Source organism: Peromyscus californicus, unplaced genomic scaffold (genome assembly GCF_007827085.1).
Source record: "Peromyscus californicus insignis strain IS unplaced genomic scaffold, ASM782708v3 Scaffold_14__1_contigs__length_90479793_seg_2, whole genome shotgun sequence".
In the NCBI taxonomy this organism is placed as follows: Eukaryota; Metazoa; Chordata; class Mammalia; order Rodentia; family Cricetidae; genus Peromyscus; species Peromyscus californicus.
In genome coordinates this window covers 55,493,388-55,517,984 of record NW_026294436.1, presented here as the reverse complement: position 1 = coordinate 55,517,984, position 24,597 = coordinate 55,493,388, and the positions used below count along the sequence as shown (strand labels likewise).

The window sequence follows — 24,597 nt, the reverse complement described above, 5'->3', positions numbered from 1 at the left end:
AGTACGTTTCCTCACATTCGGGAAAGACATCAAATTGCAAGCAGAGAGGGCTTATTCTTTTTTTTTTTTTTGGTTTTTTGAGACAGGGTTTCTCTGTGTAGCTTTGTGCCTTTTCCTGGATCTCGCTCTGTAGACCAGGCTGGCCTCGAACTCACAAAGATCCACCTGCCTCTGCCTCCCGAGTGCTGGGATTAAAGGCGTGCGCCACCACCGCCCGGCGAGAGCTTATTCTTAAATTGTGACTTCATAGTAATAAACCTCTAGAATTCAAAGGACAAAGGGTTTTAAGCATGCCTTGGAAAAAAAATATATTGCCTGCTATGCTGCCTGGTTTTAACTGTCAATTTGACAAGCCAAGATTCACAAGAGAAGACAGTCTTAGCTGAGGATTTGTCTAGAACAGGTTATCCTGTGGGGTGAGTCCGTGGGGAGTAGGTTTGATTGTTAATTCGTGTGTGAAGTACCCGCCCACTGTGGGCAACACCATTCCCTAGGCATGGGGTCTTGCTTGATCTGTATAAGAGTAGAAAAAGATGGGCGAATAGCAAATAAGTGGCGTGGGTGTATCTGTCTCTGCTCTTGACTGTGGGTGTGGTGTGACCAGCTGTTTCAGACTCCTGCCTTCCTAAAGTGATGCTCATAATTTGGGATTATAAGGCAAGTATACCCCTTCTCACTTCAATTGCTCTTAGTCAGGGTATTTTATTGCAGGAACAGAAAAGAAACTAGAACACCTGCAAAGAAACATGCTTTTAGTAGAATGAGAGACAGAAAACAGTGAATTTTGTTAAGAATATGCCAAGTTAAGTGCCTGTCAAGTGCTGAAGCTTAGAAAGAACTCCTTAAAACATTTTAATTATGAAAATCAAGCAGAAAAAAAAATCCTAGGTAACCTTTGTGGAGAGGCTTAGAAATGAGTGAAAAGAGCACCCATCCTGAAGGAAGGATGAGTTTGGATCGGGGAGAGGTGAGACAGGAGAAAAGAAGATGTGAGGGCATCTGGGTGGCCGGTGGAAGGAGCTCTTTCAGCAAGGGGTGTGGACAGACCCTTTTAGTCACTTGGCCATGGAAGAAAGAATCGTGATGTGATGAACTGTAACTTCATGATGAGGTGAAGCAGGAGTCTGTTTTAAGAAGAGGAGTTAGTAATGTCTTCACAAAGGGAAGAGGAGCAGTTCCTAGGGGACCAAGATTGGCAGTCTGTAAAGTATATGCAACTTTGGAGTGTTACTATTTTTAGGCATGTAATTACACACAGCTCTGACCTCAGATATCTAGGTAGGATTGTGTCATTATGAGAAACAGTAGATGCACTAATCATCAGCTGGTCTGTTGTTTTATGAAGACTAAGAAAAACGTTCTCAGTCCCCTCAAAACTCTCCAGAATTCATATTGTCCATCTCGAATCTGGGATGATTCTGCTCCAGAGCATCCTTTCTCTGTTAGTCGGCTTTTAGCCACAATAGCAAAATATTCAACCCAGGTTATCTATGAAATAAGATGAGGTTTTATTTCAGCTCACAGTTCAGGTGTTTTCATTGGCCTGAACTTCTAGTGAAGGTTGCTTATGACTGAAGCACATCCTGGAGTCAGTGGTCACATCTTGAGCCAGGGATCAGAAAGAGAGAACATGGGTGTGGATTCTATAGTCTCCTTTTGGGGAACATCTCCAATGACCTAGGGAGCCTCCTATAAGACCCCATCTCCCAGAGATTCTATCATCATCCAGTTATCACACTGAAGACCATGCTTTTAGAAATGAACTGTTGAGGGCACAGCTAAACCATAGCACCTGCCTACAACCCCCCACAAACCCCCATCAAACCCTGGCATACAGTCCCATTCCCACTGGACTCCAGAAGGAACCCAGCCTACAGAGAGTCCTAAAAGGTCAGGGAAGGAGGTGTAGATCTGGAGCTTGAGCCAGCCCTTGTTTATGGCATCTAAATGACATTGTGGCTCTCTGCATCTTTCTGGACTGTTTCTAAAAGGTGAGCACCTTTCTCCCATCCTGCTCTTACCTCCCATTATCTAGGTTCTTATGTGGCCTCTGCTAAACTGGAAAAACTTCTATGAGGAGTGTGAAGGCCGCCCAGCCTAGAGATCTCTCCCTGACTCTCCTGTATCATTTCTGGGCAGCTCATTTGACAGATTAACGATTGTTCTATCACTCTAACCATGAGTAATGCTTCATGAAGAGTTGATGTTTTTATTTCTCCCAGGTTTGAGACCTTTCCTTGACAGTGTCTCATACATATGCATGAGTAAGAATAACTCACCCAATTTTCTGCATGGGGGACGTTATGAAAAGAACAGAGACAGGGAGGGAGAAGAGCATTCATTCTGTCTAGCTTCAGATACCTCCCACAGCTGCCCTGTGATCCCTCCGTTCACTCTGTTAGAAATCTCCCCCCTCACTAATGTCCCAGCCCTTTTCACCTTCTTCTACTTGTCAACTCTACACCCCGATTGCCTATGGGAGACCCCTCTGTAGCTAGAGTTTTCCTGCCTGGCCCACAGTCAGGACAAATCTTTGTCACCTGCCAGTCCCACAACCACTCAGACCCAACCAAGTAAACACAGAGACTTACATTGCTTACAAACTGTATGGCCATGGCAGGCTTCTTGCTAACTGTTCTTACAGCTTAAATTAATCCATTTCCATTAATCTATACCTTGCCACACGGCTCGTGGCTTACTGGCATCTTCACATGCTGCTTGTCATGGCGGTGGCTGGCAGTGTCTCTCTCTTAGCCTTCCACTTCCCAGCTTTATTCTCCTCCTTGTCCGGCCTACACTTCCTGCCTAGCCACTGGCCAATCAGTGTTTTATTTATTGACCAATCAGAGCAATTTAACATATAGACCATCCCACAGCACCCCTCCCTTTATGAGATTCCTCTTGTCCCTTAAAGCATCCTCATACCCCTTGCCAACTGTGTCTATTCTGGACCCACCTTCCCTCGTGGTCAGCGTCAGCTCCTGTTTCTTCTCCTTTTCTCTCTCTCGATGGGCTCTCTGCCTCTCTTCACATATGTTCAGCTGTCCCCTGCCCCGAAATAACCACCCTTTAGTCCTGGTAATCTCACACAAATGAAGCATTTATCTAATCAGAAGCCAGATATCGGGGTATGAACTTAAATGATCAGAGAAGCTTTGCAGAAGCCCCCAGTGACCTACCTCTTCCATTCCTCCCTCCAGAAAGGCCGAGATCCTCTCTAAACACCACCTTACTACTTCCTGTCTATCTGTCCTCAGTCCTCCTAAACCTCTATGGTCAATTTTGATCAACTAGTGGCTAGCTCTGCCCTCTGATTCAAAACAAACTTTGTCAGAATGCAATTAAAATATCACACAACTTGCAGGAGTATGTCCTCTGGGTCTCCTTCCTTCCCAAAGTCATGTCTTATAGTTAGTTCCTCATGGTCTGACTTTGATATCCTTCATAGAAACAGCTCCCTCTGTGTTCATTGTGTGTGTTCCACATATGTCCAAATGCACAGATGTCTCTCTTGGGTTCTTCTGCATCATTTCAGCTGTGTCCCCAACACGCATGCTCCTCTTGCCTATCTTTGATTTCTGTTTATTTTGTCTCTCCCTCTTTTATCTTTGTCTCATTTCTACATAGTTATGGGCAGTCTTTGCGTTCCTCTGCGGGCAAGTTCTGCATTTAGTCTTTATGCCTCTATGGGATGGGAAAGGTCCCCAGAATGCCATTGGTGAGTCTCAGTAAACACCTAGAATGGACGCTGAGTTTCCAGCAAGGATTGGTTACTTGTAAATCATTTGCTGCGGCCTCATGCTCTATCAGACAAGTGTCTGACCTTTCTTCTCCTCTGTCTTCCATCCTTTGCTTTCCATCCCTTCTTTTCTAGTCAGTATATCACTCTGTAGAAAGCAATGGGGGTGGAAATACTAAAGGACTTAGCTCTTATCCTACAGGCTTTCACTCTGGCCTCTATTCTCTATGACAGGCTTCAGACAGATGTTTAGGGAAATGTGATTCAAACTTGAGGTGTTTTTTTTTTTAACATTCATTTATCATTGTGTATGTGTACATGGTGGGTGGGACATACATGGACATCAGGAGACAACTTTGTGGAGTTCGTTCTCTCCACATTTATATGGGTTCCTGGGATCAAACTCAGGTCACCAGGTTTGCGCAGCAAATGCCTTTACCTGCTGTACTGGTCGGTTGTTGTCAACATGTCACAAACTTAGACATATCTGGGGAGAGAGGATCACAATTGAGAAATTGTCCTCATCAGATTGGCCTCTGGACAAGTCTGCAGGACATTTTCTTGACTAATGGTTGATGTGGCCAGGCCAAGCTCCTATGGGCAGTACCACCCTGGGGCAGGGGGTTCTGGGCTGGATGAGAAAGCAGGCTGAGCAAACCATTGGGGCAAGTCAGTCAGCAGCATTCATCATGGCCTCTGCTTCAGTTCCCTCCTCAAGCTCTTGCCCTGACTCCCTTACATGATGGACCCTAGCCTAGCCTGTGAGCTGAAAGAAACCCTTTTTACCCCGAGTTACTTTTGGTCATGATGTTTTGTCACAGCAATAGAAAGCAAACTAAGACACCTGCTGAGCCATCTGGCCACCCCTCAAACAAAAGTTCTTTTTTAAATGGCACATACTGTATATTTGTTGTATGAAGTAAAATAATAGTTTTCTAAGCGAAACTATCAATACTCCCGGTGTCACCAATAAGTTATGGTGTAGCCATCTTACCTCCCTGTTTAGGGTACTGTATTTGCAAATATATCGATACGCTGGTTCTTTCAAAGCTCAGTAGAATTCCACATTGCAATTTTCCCATGATGGCTTGGGCTCTGAAAGTGCCAAAGTGAAAGTAGCCTTGCAGGGACGCTAACCTGGCTTGGAGTGCAATGTACTGTGAGTGGGCGGACACTCATGTCAACAAGATGGACACTGGAAAGATTGCCCCCGTAATGTGAATTTAATGGGAAATATCGGTGTCTGGCCAAAACAGGTGAGAGCGGCAGAAATACACCAGCCAACCTGTGAGCTGTTCTAGGCACAGACCAGATCAGTGATGTCTGAGTACAGAGAATAAAGAAAAGAGAGAAAGAAGGGGCCAGTCACCTCCACTTGGAACTTCAGTACTCTTACACCTGTCCTTTCTGTCTCTTGTGGAATTCCATTTGATTGGAAATTCAGTCCTGGTCAAAAGATAGAACGTTGTGTCACACTCTCAGCATTAGCACTGTGGAGGCAAGGCTCATGCCTGTTTTGTCTACTGTTGTCTCTCTATACCTGGAAAGAGCCTTAGTATCTAATGGGTATTCAGTATCACTGCATGACAAGAGGAGGAGGGGGTAAGGCTAGATCTGCTCCTTTCCTGTGCTATAAAACATTCATTTCAGGGCTGAGGTCCTAGCTCAGAAATAGAGTGCTTTGCTAGCATGGGCAAGATCCTATGTTATTTGGTGGGTAAGGGCACCTTATTGTTCTTGCAGAGGACCTGAGTTCATTTCCCAGTACCCACATAGTGGCTCAACCATCCATAAGCCCAATTTTAGGAAATCCAATGCCCTCTTCTGACCTCTGCAGGCACCAGGCATACATGTGGTGCACATACATCCAGAGACATGCAGACAAAACATTATGCAGGCAAAACACACATGAAATAAATAAATCTTAACAATTTTTTTTTTTCTACAAAAGATCCTGTGTTGGATCCCCAGCACCATCCAAAGAAGTGAATTAATAAATATAATCTTTAAAATGCTCATTTCAGAAAGGCCATTGAGCTTACTGATCTTAGTGGCTGCTTTGTCAGTATTCTGTTGCTGCAAAGAGACATAAAAGGAAGCATGTAATTGAGTGCTTACTTACAGGTTCAGAGGGTGAGTCCATGACTGTCATGGTGGGAGCACTTGGTGCTGGAGCGGTAGCTGAGAGCAGATATCCTGATCAGTAGGCAGCAGAGAGGGCGAACCTGGGACTGGTGTGGCATTTTGAAACCTCAAGGCCCAACCCCAGTGACAAACCTCCTCCAACAAGACAAGGCCATGCCTCCTAATCCTTCCTAAGCTGGCCCACCAACCGGGGACTAAACATTCAAATGTATGAGCCTGTGGGGGCCATTCTCATTCAAACCACGACAATGGCCTTGCCCTGTGTTCTTTTTGGTTGCTTAAGGAGCAGCCCACTGGAGAGTAGGTCTGCAGGCATGGAGGACCGCCGAAGCAGACTCAGCAGTCTCTCTGGGCCTGGCCTTCTAGGGCATCTTTTACACTAATGATGAAAATCCAATTAGGCCAACTTTAGAAAACATCACATAATTAAACTTTGTCTTCCAGGGAGAGGATTACTCTATGGAGGAAGAAGCAAGAAACTGGGGAGCCAGGCTGGGCCCTGCTCTGCTATGAAATGATTTTCATTATTCAACGCTTCCTTTTCTCCTTCTTAAATATGCAAAGAGAATTGATTTAGAGTTTGTGTGAGGCACTGAAGAATCTCCGATGGGAAAGTGTGTGCAAAGGAAAACCCCCTCCCTCCCTCCCTCCCTGCTGCCAGGCAGTATTGGCCTGGGTGTCCATTGAGTGGTCTGGACACCCCCTAAGATATATATCTTTGAAAATCTGATTAAAGCTGGGGGAAGACCACTCTTGTACACTCTCAGGCATTCTCTTGCCTCAGCCTTCCAAATGCTGGGATTATAGATCAGAATTTTCAGTTTGAGGGACACTTGTGGACTTACTGTCCTGCGGACCCATGAATTCCAAGGCATAGCCTTTCATGGCATTAAGTGTTCGGTACCCTCTTTAAAAATTTACTTTGAAAGCCAAGAAGATTCACCATGAGCCCTCCTACTTCTCAGGCTGAGTAAGAGCTGGTAAGCAAAAACAAATATCCAAGCTGTCTAGTTTTCTTAACAATTTAATGTTTAAATGATGATTGGCTCCTACACCAATCCGGGAGTCATTTATATCTTGTTAGAGGAGTTTGGCCATTCAGAACAAACCAATCTTGTGTTGATGAGTTTCAAATAATTTTTAAGAAGAGGATTTGCATAATGGGTAGCCTTTATGGTATCCTCAGTGTCCTTGGAAACTTCTGGGAAATTGGCATAAGGTCCGGGTTTCACACCAATCTAAAAAACAGGTAATATCTTGGTGATATAGTGGTAAGGCTAACTGCCTTCCAGAGACAAGAAATAATAACTCATGGGGAGGGCTACTGTGTGACCAAAACTTGAAAGCAAATGAAGATTGCCCTTGACTTGGTGATATAGTCCCTAGCTGACAAATCTTTAATATTAATAGACAACTTGTAGGGTGGCAATAGGCAGTGTCACTTCTTAGCCCACAGTGGCCACGTAAGGCACCTTGCATTGAAAACACACTATTGCAATGCCCTGTTTTCTGGCCTGGCTAGTAAGCTTTCTGTGGGCTCTTTCTTGTGTCTTAGCACTTTTGGGAGCATCACTGGATTGTGACCCTGGATTTTCTTTCTGGTAGTCTCTTAAACTGGAAGAGTTGTATGTAGAATTCCAGGATGAGGGGATGGGATGGAAGAATGGGAGGATGGAATGAGTTGGGACATGATAGAGGAGGATGGAATGAGTTGGGACATGATAGAGGAGGATGGGATGGGGTGGGGTGGGATGGGATGGGATAGAATGGAATGGAATGGAATGGAATGGAATGATGGGATGGAATAATTGTATGAGATGAAGGATGGGGTGGACAGGGAGTGGGATGATATGGAGGATGAGATGGAATGAATAGGAGTTGGCCTGTCTGAGAGGGCTTTCTTGAGAGACTTTGAGATGCAGGCTCTTAAAGAATCACAGATTTTTCTCAGTTGCTGGCAGCAGTCAAGATCAAACTATGATTAATTAAGTATTCTCTGTGTTTGGCTTAACATTTCTGCCTGTTGGATTCTTATTCATCTTTCAAGGTTTATTTTAAATATCACACCCAATGGGAATTTCTGATTTCATCCTTACCTTCACAGTGGAGATCTGTTAACTTTTCTGTTACTTTGTGTGTGTGTGTGTGTGTGTGTGTGTGTGTGTGTGTTTTGTTTTGTTTTGTTTTTTGAGACAGGGTCTTACTATGTAGTCTTGATTGGCGTGGTACTTGCTATATAGCTCAGATTGACCTCAAACTCAGCAGCAATCCTCCTGCCTCCATCTCCTAAGTGCTGACATTACAAGCATGTACCACCAAGCCCTGTCTGTTTTTTCTTTGGACCATAATGCAGTGTAGTCCTTATTACAAAGATAATCTCTTGGTAGTAGTTGTCTATCTGTCCAGTACATTTTAGTAGAGACTATGTTTGAGAGCCCACAAGATGGCTCAGTGAGTAAGAACACTTGCTGTGTAAACCTAAAGACCCGAGTTCAATACCCAGAACCCATGTAAAAGTGGCAGGAGAGAACCAACTCACCTCCACACATGCATTCTCTCTCTCTCTCTCTCTCTCTCTCTCTCTCTCTCTCTCTCTCTCTCTCTCTCTCTCTCTCTCTCTCTCTCTTCCCCTCCTTCCTTCCTTCTACCCTCTCCCTACAGCCCCAATGATAAATAAAATAAAATTGTAGGGAAATGGACCTACAACTTAGTGATCACCAGGGCTCTGTCTTACACATAATAGTGCTCACTGCATATTTGTTCAATTTAATTGATTTCTTCTTTAATCTTTACAAAATTCCCCCAAAGTAGGAATGATCCTTCTTCAAACTATGGTCTAAGATTGAATAAACAGATGAACTGACGTATCAACCTATAAAACCATTCACTGACCGCTGAGTGGCTCCCCTGTATGAACGTGTTTGGAGAGTGAAACACTAAGGTTAGACCAAGAAAATGTGTCCTAACAGAAAACAAGCAACTGACTATTTCAAAGAGCATTGCAGTTGGGAACACGGGGAAGCAAGAGTCAAATGATCAGAGAGCCCAGCACCTCTTACTGCTCGGGGATTAACAGCTGGGCAGGCTGCCTTTGAGAATGTCCACCCTCCTTCCTGCAGCTGGTGGAGGACACCTGGCTAAGACCTCTGCCTGTGCATGTATCACTGTGCCTGATTGTGGATCGTCTTGGCCTCTGACTTTGCCTCCTGTTCTATTTGTTACAGTTTCACTGATAATTTATGACATTCAGAGAGTAGGTGAGAGGATGGAATCATAAAAGCCAGTAAGTGGGCTCATCTTGTTCTTATTGATGGCCCTAATAAAATATTTTCTTTTGGAGGAGATAAGTAGGAAGATCCGCTCCCCCCCTCCGCCCCCCAGAATGACAGCTCCCAATAGTTACGATGTATGCATGGGATCATTGTCTGCTTTTAGCACATAATTAATCTTTGAAGATAGGAGAAGCTACAGGTACATTTCCTCCTATACTCGGGGCACCTATCCAAATGGTAGGACAGTGCTCCGGTCAGTCTGTGTCAGACCCAAACCTTGGTGTGTGCCGGTGTGTGGATGTGTGCACGTGTAGGAATTTTATTAGGAAAAGAGCTAAGCCTAAATGTTCCCAGTTGCCTTTGTTCGCTGAGGAAAGACAAAGCCCTAAGGCAATAATTAAGCCTGTCAGACACCTCAGTTGATGAAGAGGAATTTGACAAGCTAAATGTAAAAGAGAAACTCCAAGTGCTCAGAAGCCAAGTCCCAAGAGAGCCTTGCCTGGTGCCCGCCCGGCCTCCTGGTGTGTGGAGCCCCCATGTGTACACAAGCCTGGTTCCTGGGGAGTTCAGTGGCAGGAAAACCAGTATGCATCTCCTCTCTGCAAAGACAGCAGCAGCATGTTTCTGATTCTGCGTGCTTCCCTTCAGACCCAGGTCACATTTCTGCTAGCTGTCCTCACCCTCAGAAAAGCCAACTAAGTAATGGACAGGTGAAATGCAGACCTGGGCAATTAAGTCATTCTTGGCTTTGATCAGGGCACTGTCCTCAAACCCATGCTGACCCCTGGCTTCCACCAGCCCCACTCCGATTTCCACATCCAACAGCTCCAGCTCCCTCTCTGGGAAAAGCTTGGCTGCTTCAAAAGGCTGCCCAAGAGCTAGCTAGCTGAGGAAGGCAGGGGGCATCAGGGCAAGGGTGGGGCCAGCGGCCACGCTAATGGCGGGTTATCCTCTTGAATCTGAGGTGAATCTGCCACTTGGACCCTGACTTCTGCTGCCTCTGAATCTTGAACCATCATAGGCTGTGTAATTCCCCCGGGTCCTGAGACTGTTGTTTTTATTGTGTCTGTCTCCTTTTCTCTGTTTCTCTCTGTCTGTGTCTGTCTCTGTCCCCTCCCCCAGTGTGTGTGTGTGTGTGTGTGTGTGTGTGTGTGTGTGTGTGTGTGTGTGTCTGTATCTGTATGTGTGTGTGTCTGTATGTGCACGCACATGTGCATACACGCATGTATCTGCATCTGTATCTTTGTCTGTGTCTATGTCTGTCTCTGTGTACGTCCAAGTATCTTTCATGTGCATTTTTGCAACTGAACTCAGGTTCAAGCACTTTACTGACTAAGTTATTGTCAAGCTCACTCACTCCCCCCTCCCTTCTCCCTCCCTCCCTCTGTCCTTCCCTTCCTCCCTCCATCTATCCATCCATGTCTCCCTCCCTCCTTCCTTTCTGTTAACACACTCATAAAAGAAAAACGCCTCTCAGTCCCTCGTCCCGTCTTACCCTGTTGCTGCTGAGCTCTTTAACTAACTGCATTTGCTGTCTATCTTTCCAAAACTCCCTTGAGCTTGCCAGCTCCTTCTAACTAGGCCTTCCAAGTTCCTCCACCAAGATGGACCTTGCCAAGGTCACCAGTGGTGTCTCACTAAGTCCCTGATGTGGCCCTTCGGTCCTCCTGCGTCTGTCACTGCTGTGATGGTCCGTCTCTGGTTTCTTCCCTTGGTCCCAGCCGTAGTTCTGTTTTGAAAGGTTCTAAAGCCTAACTAGAGGAGGTGTGCTGCTAAGAGCAGGCTTTTGAAGGTACAACCCAACCCTAATTCTGGCCTAGCTCCCTCCGCTTCCTGTGATGTGAGGAGGCCCAGCTACAAGTCCCTGCCAACCTCTCCTCTCAAACTTGACGTGTCCACCACCAACCACCCTCTGTCCCACCCTTCCCTGCCTTCCCAGCCTCCTCTTCCCGCTTTGTCCCTTTCTGCCGAGTGTCCCGCGTCAGAGTTGTCTTCTTCCTCACCACTGAGGAATGCTGAGTCCGTCTCCTTGTCACTTACTAGGTCCCCCATGCCAGACCCTTCTCTCCTCCTCACGTCAGGAATGGCCCAGGTCTATCTCCTCATACCTGCGGCTGCAGCCTTTGCCTTAGGACTTCGGCATCTTTTGCCTGGGTCTCAAGCTGCTCAGTCTAGCCGTGTGGACTGTGTTCTGCGTGTTACCAGGGCATGCCATCCTCCCTGCCCTGTGGTTGGCACCTGACTAGACAAACTCAAATTGCCATGAGAGCCCCAGAGCTTATAGATTGAAAAACAAAACCAAACAAAACACCGGGGAGTTAAAAATACTCACCGTGTCTCACAGTTGGGAGAAGAGGATCAGTGTAGCCTTCCCACCTGGCCAGCCCCAGGTCCAGCCTCTCCCTGTGCCCCGCACATTCCGTGTTGCAGCAGCCTCTTGTTGGCACGCCTTTCGTTACTACCCTCCTCCAACCCATTCATCCTACTGATTTCAGCTACCACATGACCCTGCTCAGGACCTCACCACTGCCCTGAGCTCGTGAGGCGACGTCTGACGTATGCAGCTGGCCTCACCACTATCGGTCCTGGCAACCATCTGGTCCCAGCTCTTCTGGGCCCGTGGCAGACCCTCTGCTTCCTGCCCACGAATGGACTGCATCTCCTGACTCTGTGCCTTTCTACATTCAGTGTCTACTGTGAGGACTGCTCCCTTCTGCTCTGTGATTGACAGCTTTCCATTGTCCCCATCAGACCTGCTTTCCAGCTCTTCCTACCATGTTCCCCGCCTACAGACTGCCTTTGTGGATTTGTTTATGGAGCTCCTGCAGTGGGGCACATGGCTCTCTCTCTCTCTCTAGATTCTTAAAGTGCTCATCACCCTGTCTCCCTAGGTCTTAGGGTGCTAAGGGTGTCCGGGAACCTGCTCTGTCCTCAGCGATGCCCCTATACCCTGCCCTGTCCTTGACCAATGGTTCCCTGCTAATTCTCCTCAGGGTACTGAAGGGATGCAGTTGCTTTTAGGATCCGGACTGAGATGCCAACACCCGCAATCTCCACCACATATTCTTATTCTCTGAATAATCCTATGAGCCTCTTCTCCCATTTTGCAGTTGAAAAGACCAAGTCTCCGAATGTTCGGTAGCTTTGAGTAAGTGGTAGAGCTGGTGCTGTGCTGTGGCATGTGGTGTGGCTCTGTGCCGTCTGTTCTGCTACTTCTCTACAACCTGGAGGTCTCAGTGTGCATGTGGGGAGCCAAGAGTGGAAGGTATACACCTCTGTGCATGGTTTTTACTGGGAACATCCATCCCTAATGCCTCTCTCCATGGGATACTTGAAGGATGCTGTTCACTGTCTTGTAAACAACAGAAACCATCCACGAAGAAAGGAGGGGAGGGTGCAGTTTTGTGTGCAGGGGCCCCAACATATGCCAATTGGAGTAATGCTGCTGGTTTCCTCCCTGCTTTCTGGTTCTGGCCGGAAATCCTCTCTCTGAACAAGAGTCTTCAGGAAGTGTGAGGACCCTGAGAAGTATAGGAAAAGCAGGGATTACCCTGGGCAAGTATGAGCAAGCTTGGTGTATAGACTGCATTTTTTTTTTTTTTTTTTTTTTTTTTTGTCTCTCTGACAGAATACTTGAGAAAAATAACCATGGCCAAGCTTTCATTTCAAGGTCAACTGGCTCCATTGCTTTTAGGACTGTGTGGCAAAGCAGGATCATAGCAGAAGGATACGGTGAAAGGCTTCTCACTTTGTGGCAACCAGGAAGCACAGAAAAGGGCAACAGGAAGAGAGGGAGGAAAAGGGGGAGGGGGATGGGGCCAGAGTATCCTTCCAGGGCATGCTCCCAGGAAGCTGCTTCTCCCAGCTAGGTTCAGCCTCTGTCACAGCTCCACAATGTCACTGAGTCACATGTCCAGGAGTGGAGTGATCCTTAACAAGGTGATCCAGTCACCTCTGAATCCTGCTTCAGGACCAGGCCTCCAACATCTGAGCCACTGAAAGATGCTTCGTATCAAAACTCTACCTCTGCCTTAGAGGAAAGAGAATTGGCAGGTTGTATAAATGGATTTGGGTCTTGACAGCCAACAGCAGGTGAAGTTATTTTAAAGACATTCTGGGTGTTGGAAAGAAGTGAAAGCCTTGAAGTATATGAAAAGGATTTTTGTACGGTGTGTTTTTAAGGGATGCTGGCTTTTTTTTCCCCCTTTTTCTGCCTGCCTGTCAAGTTCAGAACAAGAAGAAATTAACTTATCACGCACTTGGCATTTAGGAAGGGCTCCGTGATGCTTTGTGGTTGATTCAAGCAAAGCAGGGGAGATTTTAGTGGGACATAAGAAAGAACTTGTTAACAGCTGTGAAATTAAAATATAAATTAACAGCTGAGATAGGCCACGAGGGTGCCTTAACTAGACTTTTGAAAGATAAGCACACATTTGTCTGACTCTCGGTAGAATTTAAAACTCAGTTGTGTTTATTTCTTTCTCTGGGTGCACAGTCACTATTTTGCAACAGTAATGGAGACATTTATACATTTGTTCCTTGAGGGGACCTCATAAACCAGCTCCTGCATTCCCATGTTTGCATTCCCATGCCGGCAGTTAAGGAAATGAGCCTGACTGTCCAAGTTTCCATCCAGCCGTAGGATCCCAGGCTCCCTTCTACAGCACACTGTGGCAGGTGACATATGTCCCACTCATGGTGACAAGCAGCTACTGGACAATGTGTCACAATACCTACATATCACGTGGAAGTTCCATGAGGGACTTTTGGCCACCATTGCTGGGGTTTATCACACACACACACACACACACACACACACACACACACACACACACACTCCATGCCAAATAGCAGCTTGAGAAAGTGAAATCTGAGGAAAGCACACTTCTGTTTTGAGCACAAGGGATGAAAAAGATGAGAATTAAAGTAACTGCTAATATTAAAAAAAAAAAAAAAAAAAAAAAGCCAAAATGGCAATGAGCCCTGTAAGTCCAGGAGAAGGGAAAAGATAAGCAGATCAAGCCAGAAATAAGAGAGAAGAATGATCAACATGAAGGTAGGTCAATGTTATCTAAAGATTAGACTAAAAATAAACAAGTGGTGTGGGAAGGAGAGTGAGAGACAAACCCAGGGACAGGCGTGTGAAACTGTACTGATGCTGTGACACTGTGTGGGAACACAAAAGGACATGCCAGTATCCCAGCGGTGTCTGAGGGTGGGGGTGAGGGCTGCGTTCCTTCCTGCAGATTCCCTACGTGTTCTACTGGCAAAGTAGAGAGGACCTTGGCCTCCCTCCCACCCAGCACCTGTTCTAAACTCTTCCCAGGGTCCTCTGGGGATAGCACATTCATTTGGGTGGTGGGTCACCAAACTTGTTTGAGATGTCTGGGGGGTGGGGGTGGTGATTGTTCCTGAGTGCAGAGTCAGGCTGGGTGGATCATACTCTTTGTAGTCAAGCATTCCCCAGATGGTGTGGGGCTGTTTCCTGGTTTGCAGTTATTCACATGATACTTACTGTCCTGGAGATTTCCCTTAAGAAGAAGACTTGATTCTGTCTCTACCAACTGTAGGTTACTTCATCTCTTACTTTTCCCCTTGACTTTCATTCTCCTCTGTCCTGTGGGATGCCTTTCTGAGTTAGGAATGCCTGTGTCTTACAAAACCTCTGGACCTACTCTGACCTGAATGTGATTTGTCATTGACACCCCCCCTCCAAACTCATGCACAAGTTTGATCCCTAAAACGCTGTATTAATGGTACTGAGTGAAAACTTCACTGACAGTGATGTTTAGAAGTGGGACTTTAGAAAAGTGATTGGATTAGATGAGATTAGATCATTGGGGTATAACTTCTAAGCATAAGAGGATGCTTCATAAAGAGAAGGAGAGAGACCAGAAGAAATGTAGAGGTACATATGCTTTCTAAAATGGTCAGACAGCCAGAGGGGACCCTCACCAGATCATGTTGTTTAGACTTCCAGCCTCTAGACAGTGAGCTATATAAATAAACTCATTTTCCTTATAGAATATGTTGCCATGGGTACTTCATTATATTAATGAAAAACAGACTAATAGTTCCATGTTCATGCTAGAGAACTACCTTATCCTACCTCTAAAGATAGTGATATTGAGAGAGCAATGAGTATGTTTCTTTGCCCTTCATTTGCTATTTCTAGGCTTATTTCTATAGTTTTAAAATACTTGTACAACATTGCCTACCATTGTTCATCATTGGCTAATATGGACATTATGGCTACTCTAAATGATTAAGAATGGAGGCCGAGATAAGGAACAGAGTTTACTCAAAGGCCCTTGGCAGATCCAGCCCTCTGGCCTTGGGTTCTGTGCTTATGGCAGGGTTGGGATGGCTGGGTAAGACCTAGCAGAGACTGACTAGGAAGGGGTGGAACCTAAATACAGACCTGGCAGGAAACCTTTCAGGTAGTTTAAGACTTTGCACATTCCCTGCAGCCATGGCCTCTAAAATCAGCAGACAGTCTCAATGGGGATGAGAGGAACTGGAGGAAGGATGTAAACACACTGAGGAATATGGCTGTGGTGGTTTGAAAGAAAAGGACCCCCAAAGGGAGTGGCACTATTAGGTGTAGCTTTGTTGGAGTGTGGTCTTGTTGGAGGAAACATGTCACTGTGGAGACGGACTTTTGAGGTCTCCTAGGTGCTCAAGATACCACCCAGTATCTTAGACCACTTCCTGTTCCCTTCGCAAGATGTAGGACTCTCAGCTGCAGCAACATGTCTGCCTGCATGCTGCCTTGCTTTCTGCCGTGATGATAATGAACTAAACCTCTGAACTGTAAGCCACCACAATTAAATGTTTTCCTTTATAAGAATTGCTGTGGTCATGATGTCTTCACAGCAATAGAAACTCTACCTAAGACAATTGCTATATTAATCAAGGTTCTATAGGAAACAGAGCCAAAAGAATGAGTATGTATATCTGTACACATAAACACATGCACACACACACACACACACACACACACACACACACACACACACACACACACACACACGGATACTGGAGACTTGAGAACTCCCAAGATCTGCACTTGGGAAGCTGGAGACCCAGGAGAGGTGATGTCTGGTTCTAGCCTGAGTCTGAAGGCCTGAGATCCAGGAAAGCAGATAGTATAACTGTCAGTCGAAAAGCTTGTGGGTTTGCAACCCCAAAAGCTGATGTTTCAGTCCAAGTCCAGATGCCAGAAAAGACCAGTGTTGTAGCAGTGTTCAGGCAGGAGGAAGTCCCTCTTGATCTGCTACTGTGTTCTACTTATGCCTTCACTTGAGGCCCACACACACCATGGAGGACAATGTGCTTTGCCAAGTCCACTGTTTAAAATGTTGTCATCCAGAAACATTCTCACAGATATACTCAGAACAGTGCTGGACCCACGGCCCAAACAGGCTGACACATAAAACTAGGCATCAAAGAGGCCATGCCTCTATAGCGTTCAGAGAGAGGAATGGCATGGTAAGAAGTGGCATGATGGCTACAGAGATGAAAATTTGAAGAAGAAGGTATAGCATAGTTGATTCAACACTCCAGAATATAAGACTATCAAGAAAAATCATGTAGCTGTGTAGATGTTCATGGCATGTTCACTGGAAAGTACAGATGGTGGAAGAGGACTTAAAAATGAGTGCAAGAGAAAAGCCTTCTGTGAGAGCTTCTGAGAGCCTGGGTGCTGGACACATGGGAAAGGCAGAAGATAAGGGAGGAAAAAGTTAGTGTATAAGGAGAAACTCTCAAGTCCCCCCAACCCCCAATCATCTCTCTTCTGCTTTCCCCCCCTGCTGTCAAGTAGAAAACTGATCTTCAAGTTAGAAACACTAGAACATATGTGATTTAGAAAAACAAAAGATGTAATATATATGTGTGTGTGTGTATATATATATATATATATATATATATATATATATATATATATGCAAGGAAGTAAGGCATCTCCTTTCAGTGTGCCCAGACCTCAGTCTCTCAGATCCTGAAAATCATGATTCCAAAATACCATTTTGTTGTCTTTGTGACATTGTGAAGTGCATATATGAGATTATAAAAAGATGTCCTGCCTTTTAAAGAAGGGACATCTAGGTCTAGGAATTGTAGAAGAGTGGATTTGTCATTACCCATAGACAGAGTCTAGAAGACAGTTGAGCAGATGGTCTGTGAGAGGTTGGAAAAGGAAACAGTGACCATTAGGAGCCAGTCCTAGAAGCCAGGTACCCAGATGTGCTGAGGAAATCTGCCTCAGAGCAAATGTGCAAAAACGCTTTGAAGCTGTGAGCTGACCACAATGAGGGCCAGCCATGAGGCACTGTGACTAAAGAAAAACCAGAGATACTCTGATGAGAATTCAGCTCTCAGGCATAGAAAATATTCATCAAAAGATAGTATCTGTGTTGCTAGGTTGCTTTGCAGAAGTGCCTTTGGTTCTGTGAACTGCATTTCATGGGAGTCAATGGCAAATTGTTACATGTCTATAAAAGGTTAAAAAGGAAAGTGCTAAGTCCTGTTTATGGGGCAAGCAGCTCATTGTGTGTTAGGTATCGGGTTGAGTGCAGTATACATGTGTTAACACTTAAGATAGTGCCAGGTAGATGTCATTTCTATGCTGTTTTAGATGCAGGAACAAAAGGTTGTATCATTTAAGTGTCATGTTTAAAGCCCAACAGCTAGGAAATAGCAGGCCTGTGACTTGAGGCTAGATCTTTCTTATCCCAAAGCTCATATTCTTTCCTCAGTACCAACCTGCCCAGAGCAAAAAGAGATCCGGAGATGGGTTAGTTGTACTGAAGGAAGAGGAAATGTTTGTCTCTAAGAAGGAATTAACAAAACAAATAGAAACGTGGGAATTGGATACAAATATTGAAATCATTGCCAATCGGAGAGGTTTAGTTCAGGTGTCAGAGAAAAGAACTAAGGTGGAGAAGAGGGACCTAGTCTGAGCAGCTGCCATTTATCAATCACTTGCTCTAAGTCAGTCCCCTGCATCCTTTCTAAAGGAGGGTCGGCAGTATGACCAGTGCCATTGCACAGCTGGAGGAGAGCAAGGAGCCGGAGCAGGGAGGAGATGGCGCTAAGCACAGAATCTTTGTAGCGAGTCAACTGCAGGGAGCCTCTGCTGAAATCTAGGTCTGCCCTACCCTAGGGCCAATGTTCGTACCCATTTTCCCTCACTGAATTTCTGTGGGTAGATTTCGAATCAACATAAGGGAACATTTCCAAGTAATTAGGACCTTCCCAAAAGGGAATGGATGCTCTCTCAGGAAGTGAATTGCCTATCACTGATAAATCCTGACTGGCAGAGATGTTGGGTTCCAAGCCTGATGTCTTCATGGTTGTTGGGTTTTTGTTTTGTTTTGTTTTAATCTGAAATTCTATTTTTATTCTATGACCACCGTCCTCAACAGAAACACAATTTTACTTGTAAATTATTAATCCAGGAAGTGGGGGAAGGGCATTAGTGGGCGGTTTTGTGGGTCTTCATCGCTTTTGTCCACCTGAATTCCAACATGATGATAAACACGAAATATAATTTATGCAAGATACTGTGAAGATCTTGCTCTTTGTGGAAAGGGTATGGACTTAAGACCCTGTACAGGTTCCTCATTATGTTTCATTAAATAATGGAAAATTATAATTCTATGCATGTTGTGAAATGAAAGCAAGAGATCTTGGAATTTGAAGAGGAACAAAGCTTTACTTTGTAATAGTAATAGCTAGGACTATTACTATTTTAATGTTCTACATTAGTGCCTTACCCTTGATAATTATGGTGAGAAGATTGAACAGGACACTTTTGGAAGCAGGTTCCAAACCACCCTAGTCTTAAGAATAAAGATAAAGAAAGAGGGTGAAGGAGAAAGGAGCTAAATCCCTGAGCTATGTCCCTCCTCCCTCCCCAGTTTTGGTCGCACACCCTCCATCCACAATTCTTAAGCAAACCAAGTAATAGAGAATAAAGGTTCTCGGTATGTATTTCGGTATCCAGAAGTCCAGAGCTGAGCCTTTAACTTCGAGATTTGCTGAGAAATGAGGTCCTGTGGGAAAGCTTCCTACTTCTTGGTCCTGCTGGTAGAAAGTTTTCTGTATTCACCGAATAATTATTTTTGGCTACATAGAGATTGCTTACCCTTTTATAACAACACATGACACTTCTGAACTTAGACACAGCAAGCAGAGTGGTCTCCAGAGAGCTATAGTCCAAAAAGAGTGACAGCTTCCACACAGAGGTTGTCGCCGGATGGTCTGAAAAGGAGCTTTGTCTGTCAAGGTTACATTAACTTCAGCTCGCCACTGCCCCTGCATACTTTTCATATCTCTGTGTCTTGTTGGCTCGCTGGTTCACATTCATCTCTGCTGTATCAGTTTTAAATCCAGTTCTCAGTCCTTAAGGGCATTACATAATAAATTAAAAACTTGATCAAAGGAGTTTTATGTGTGATGCATCTGAACTAACTGGTCCTGACTTCCTGCGGGGAAAATGAGTAGCTGGGCAGACTACATTACAGGTTTTCATTAACGATGGTGGGAATGCCTGTCTCCCACATGCCAGTCCCTGTACTGGCCCTAGGAATGCCAAGATGAGTCCTTAGTTCTTCAAAGAGCTTCTGCACAAATGTCATAGTGGGATGCATGCTATGACACAAGTCAGCCCCCGGGGTTTAAGCAGCTCAGACTGCTGAGGGGAAGAGAAGGTTTCTCTGATCCAAGTCTTAAAGGATCTGCAGGGTGTCCCTGGGGATTGTAAACTCGAGAGGATATGTGTGTAGCTAGCTCTGCAGGCCTGTGTAGGTCAGGGCTCTGGAATGAGATGGAAAAGGGACAGATAGTCCATGCTGGGGGGTGGGGAGGGGGCTTTATCCTGCAGACAGTAGGAAGCTTTTACATGGTTTTAGGATAAAAATAGTGGAGTGTAACATGTTTTTTAGAAGATCACTGCTAGCGCTGTAAAGAATGGGTTAGCAGTGAAGCAGGAAATAGAGAGACACATCACGGGGAAGACGTTCCCACAGTCCAGATGAAAAATGAGAAGAAAAGCAGACTATGGAGATGAGGAAAACAAATGAGAGACACACTGGGAAGATGTACTGAGGAAGTTGATCATGAGGAACGGGTACTGGCAACAGTGGAGGATGGACTCAAGGCTGGATGCTATATTTCTGCCTTGAGTGGACATTGTGCTCATCAAGGTTGTGCAGGAGAGAATGGCAAGGGGCTGATGGTGAATTCAGGTAGAAGACAGGTGGGTTTGAGAAACTTGAAAGTCTTCGGGAGGGAGGATGTCTATGGGGATTGCTGCATGAGCCAAGAGTTCAGTTAGAAGAAACAGTTAGGAGAAACCCAGCTGTTGGCTTGCTTATTCCTTTGATATGGATACAGTTTGGCATATTTAGAAGGCTAAGGGGAAGCCTATGTACCCGGCAACCTCAGATTAGCTCTCTAGGAAGCCATATTGTCTATTTGAAGATGATTTCAAGGTAGTGGGTATGTGAGACGCGCCAAAATGCCTTGAAAAGAGTTTAGCGGGGGAGTTGTGGTTCCCTTCCCAGGGTCCTTTGCAGTGTTCGTAGTCTTGGCCCACTTTTTTTTAGTGTTTCTATGGGATTTCTATAAGTAGTCCCAGTTTCTAAACTACTTAGAAGCAAAATTGGTAAAGAGAAGTGAAATAGTATGTTACTAAACATTTCATCTTCTTGATAACTACACAAGATATTTCTGTGAACATTCCCCACTTTGTAGACAACACATTTAAACTTCTAAATGGTTCCATCACTTCTGGTGCAGTAAATAATTTATAAATCTGTAGACACTAAACTCCATCCTTTCCTTTATATACTTAACACTAGTTTTTTAAATGGATCTATTGTCAGGTATGGTAATATACATCTATATATACCTATAGTTCTAGCACTCAGGAGGTTAAGGCAGGAAGATAGCCTTGAGTTTGAGGCCAGCCTAGGCTGTATAGGAGTTTTAGGGCTATATAACAAGATCCTGACTTGATAGATAGATAGATAGATAGATAGATAGATAGATAGATAGATAGATAGATAGATAGTTAGATAGGTAGATAGGTAGATAGGTAGATAGAAGCAAGGAAGAAAGAAACTTAATGTTGTCAATGTTATTATTGACAGAGAAAATAGATTTGTGAAAAGCTTGTGGGCCCAGTGGAAGAGCTTCCTTAAGAGCTGTACTCCAGTCACTCAACGCTAACCCCACTGACCTCCGCTGCCCAACTATATGCTCCGATAGCACCCTGAACAATCCCTTGTTAACACTCAGCCTCCAGGGCTTTGTTTATAATTTTTCCCCTGTTACTTCGGCCTCCACCTTTCTCCCTACTTCTGCAAAGGCCCAAGCAGCCAGAGGGAACTTTCAGTTCTAAGCATGAAGAAGTTAGTCATCAGTTCAGGGCCCCCAGTGGCCTCTCATCTTCAACTTACAATACACGCTATGAACTTCATCTGTGTTCTGACCTTGGGTTGTTCTGTGATCCTGCTTGAATCACACTGGTCATTTTTTTCAAGCCTTCTAGCACCTTCTGTGCTCTGTAGAACCTGTAATCTTTCTGTTCCCTCTTCCTATAATGCTTTTGCCCAGCAATCTCTGGGATTGCATGGCACATGTCATCTAGGTCTCTGAGTCGCTGTGACAATGTTTGGCCATCTTTTCTAAAACAGCAGCCTCCATCATACTCTGTCCCTTATTCTGCTGGATTTTTTCATCATGTCATGTCTTACTTGTGTATTGATATCTACACGTAACTCCTGTGAGCCCAGGAGCACTCAATGCCCTGCTGCTGCGATGACACCTGGCTACCCATACTTTCCAAGATACGTGATGACTAGGGAGAAGCCTGGTGCATGGAGATGGGGTGGGAAATGGAGTCACTATCACCAGGAGACCTGTAATAATGGAAATGTCTTAGATTTCCCAACGTGGTCCCGATGGTTAATTTTCCAAGACTCCTTCTTTGGTAATAAATGTGAGCAGGTCTCAGAAAACTTGTGTACATTTCCCTGGGTTTAATAAAGATTTATTGCTCAGGCAAAGATGGGAACTTTTCCCCCTCTTCCAACAGACTAGTTACCAAAACAGGTTTGCCACTTCAGGATGTAGTCAATAATAATGTGGTTTCCACACCCCACCACGCCTGCTCTTCCAAATCTGGAAGAACCCCCGAGGAGCAGCCATGTTGGTAGAGCCTGTGGAAAGAGCCTCCTGCACAGTGGCTTTTTGATCCCACAGGAAAAGGACTTTCTTTAATGGTTTGGCACCAGTGAGCTCTGCCTTCTGCCTCTCCACGATCAGAGGTTTCCTGTTGACACTCTGGACTGAATGCCACATTTAGTGTGTTTTTCTGTTGTTTTTTCCCCCTAGGATCTTCTACGTCTCTCATGATTCCCAAGACTTGAAGATCTTCAGCTATATCGCTCGAGATGGTGCCAGCAATATCTTCAGGTGTAACGTCTTTAAATCCAAGAAGAAGGTAAGGGGGCTGTCATCAGTCTTCTGCTAGTTTTCTCTGATCGGCCCAGCACATATCTGTCATTGGCTTGTCTCCCTGTTTAAGGTTTGGAGGAGGATGTTTTAGTACCAGAACTGGTAACACTACATTAGTCATCTGTCATTGCTCTGGTATGATGAAACCCTCTTTGATTTTAGTGCCATCTGAACTTTGTACTTAGTTCCATAGAGCAATAGAGAGGGGTCCACTGTTTGATGTGTCTTTTGAGAGAGGACCAGAAGACAGGACCAGCAATGATGCTGATGTTAGCTTGCAGGAAAGAAGCATTAACCAAGGTGACCCTTCACCCCAATCTTGCGTGTAAACCAGTGGGCCAGCTGTATTAGCAAATCATGACACGGGGAATCTAGCTTAGCTAGGGTATGATCTTGGTTGTCATGGGAGATTATTTTAATATGGCCACCTTGACACTGAGTAAATGTAATTTTTACACTCCTGTAGAGGTGCTCTTTCTCTCTGCCATTCCTCTAGGGGCCTGACACACAAAACTAGGGTTTGGAATGCCTGCCTGGGGAGTAGAAAACTTAGAATTTACCTCACCCTCCTACAGTAGTCCAGAAGGATAAGTGGATTGCCACCCTGCTAAGTCTCAGCTTCTTTGAAGATATATTGAGGATAGGCAAAATTAGCATTTTCTTTTAAAAATGTTTATTAGCATATAGTAATTATATAATTATACATAATGAGATTTATTATGACATTTTCGTACATGTACATAATGTATTTCAATTATATTCATTCCAGTTATCCTATCTTGTTCCCTTCCCACTTTCTCTGATGCCTTAAAACCAGCATTGTCTAAAAACAAATGTATTTTTTTAACATCTGTCACCCAAAGTATTCCACGCTAAAACTACCGTATTTAAGTTTCTGAGAGGTCCAGCAGTTAAGGAAACCCCTTAACTTGGTTTAATCTAGCATTTCAAAAACTAATTTGGCTACAAAATCATATTTTTTTCCATACGGTCTGTGTTTTTGGAAAGCACCACAGCAGTTTCTAAAGCCTTACAGTTCTACTCTTCTAGAGAGAAGCCATGAAGTCTGGCTTATAAGACTTCCAGTCCCCTTCCTGGATATTCCTTCTTATGCCTTAAGGTGTCGTTCATAGTTTCATAGGTACTTGGTCATGATCAAATGGGGTCCTACAAATAAAACCTGACAAGGTCAAAATTTACTAATACAGGTGTCTCTTGACATGATAGAAGTTATGTCATGGTTTACCCATCTTAAGCTGAAAATATTATAAATTGAAAATGCATTTAATATATCCAATATAGCATGCATTATTGCTCAGCAGCGCAGTACCTGTGGACTGGTCATTTCCAGAAGCTGTGGGTGGCTTCCACTGCCCAGTGTCACGAGCATTTCCTACTGTATGCCATTAGTCTAGGGAAAAAAAAATCAAATTTTGAAGTATAATTTCTACTGTATATGTGTGTGTATCGCTTTTGTACCATCATATAGTAAAAACATCACCAAATCAAACCATCAAAGCTCATATTATATAGGTGTCTTGTTTCCCATGAAGGAGGAATGCATTGCTAACTTTCCATGCCCTCTAGGGAGATTTGTGCCCTTACCCACTCTGTTTTCAGGCCTTTTATGTATTGTTTGTTTGATTTTTTGAATGATTGATTGATTGATTGATTGATTATACTGGGGATGGAATTTAGGATCTTTTACCAAGGGTCTGTCATTGAGCTACATCTCTAGCTCTTGGGCCCTTTTAAAATATGTCATAGAAAGGGCTAGAAAGTACTAGAACTGCAAAGAAGTATAGCAGTAGGAAGCAAGCAGTAACCTCTTTGATAAGAAGGTGGATGAGTTGCCAGACTTAATGTCTATGTAACAGTTGAAAGGGCAGGTGTAGCTAGAGTTTTCCTGCCTGG

The 24,597-nt window shown here is 44.6% G+C and overlaps 1 protein-coding gene across 5 annotated transcripts in view; it reads left to right on the top strand.

Annotated features, from left to right (window-relative positions):
• Positions 1–24,597, top strand: part of CUNH1orf226 (chromosome unknown C1orf226 homolog) — a 299,814-nt gene that overhangs the window by 226,928 nt on the left and 48,289 nt on the right. For all 5 annotated transcript variants that reach the window (XM_052737553.1, XM_052737552.1, XM_052737551.1 and 2 more), the window contains one exon: positions 22,561–22,669. In XM_052737553.1, coding sequence (XP_052593513.1) covers positions 22,561–22,669 — 109 coding nt within the window. The remainder of the gene's footprint in view (positions 1–22,560; positions 22,670–24,597) is intronic.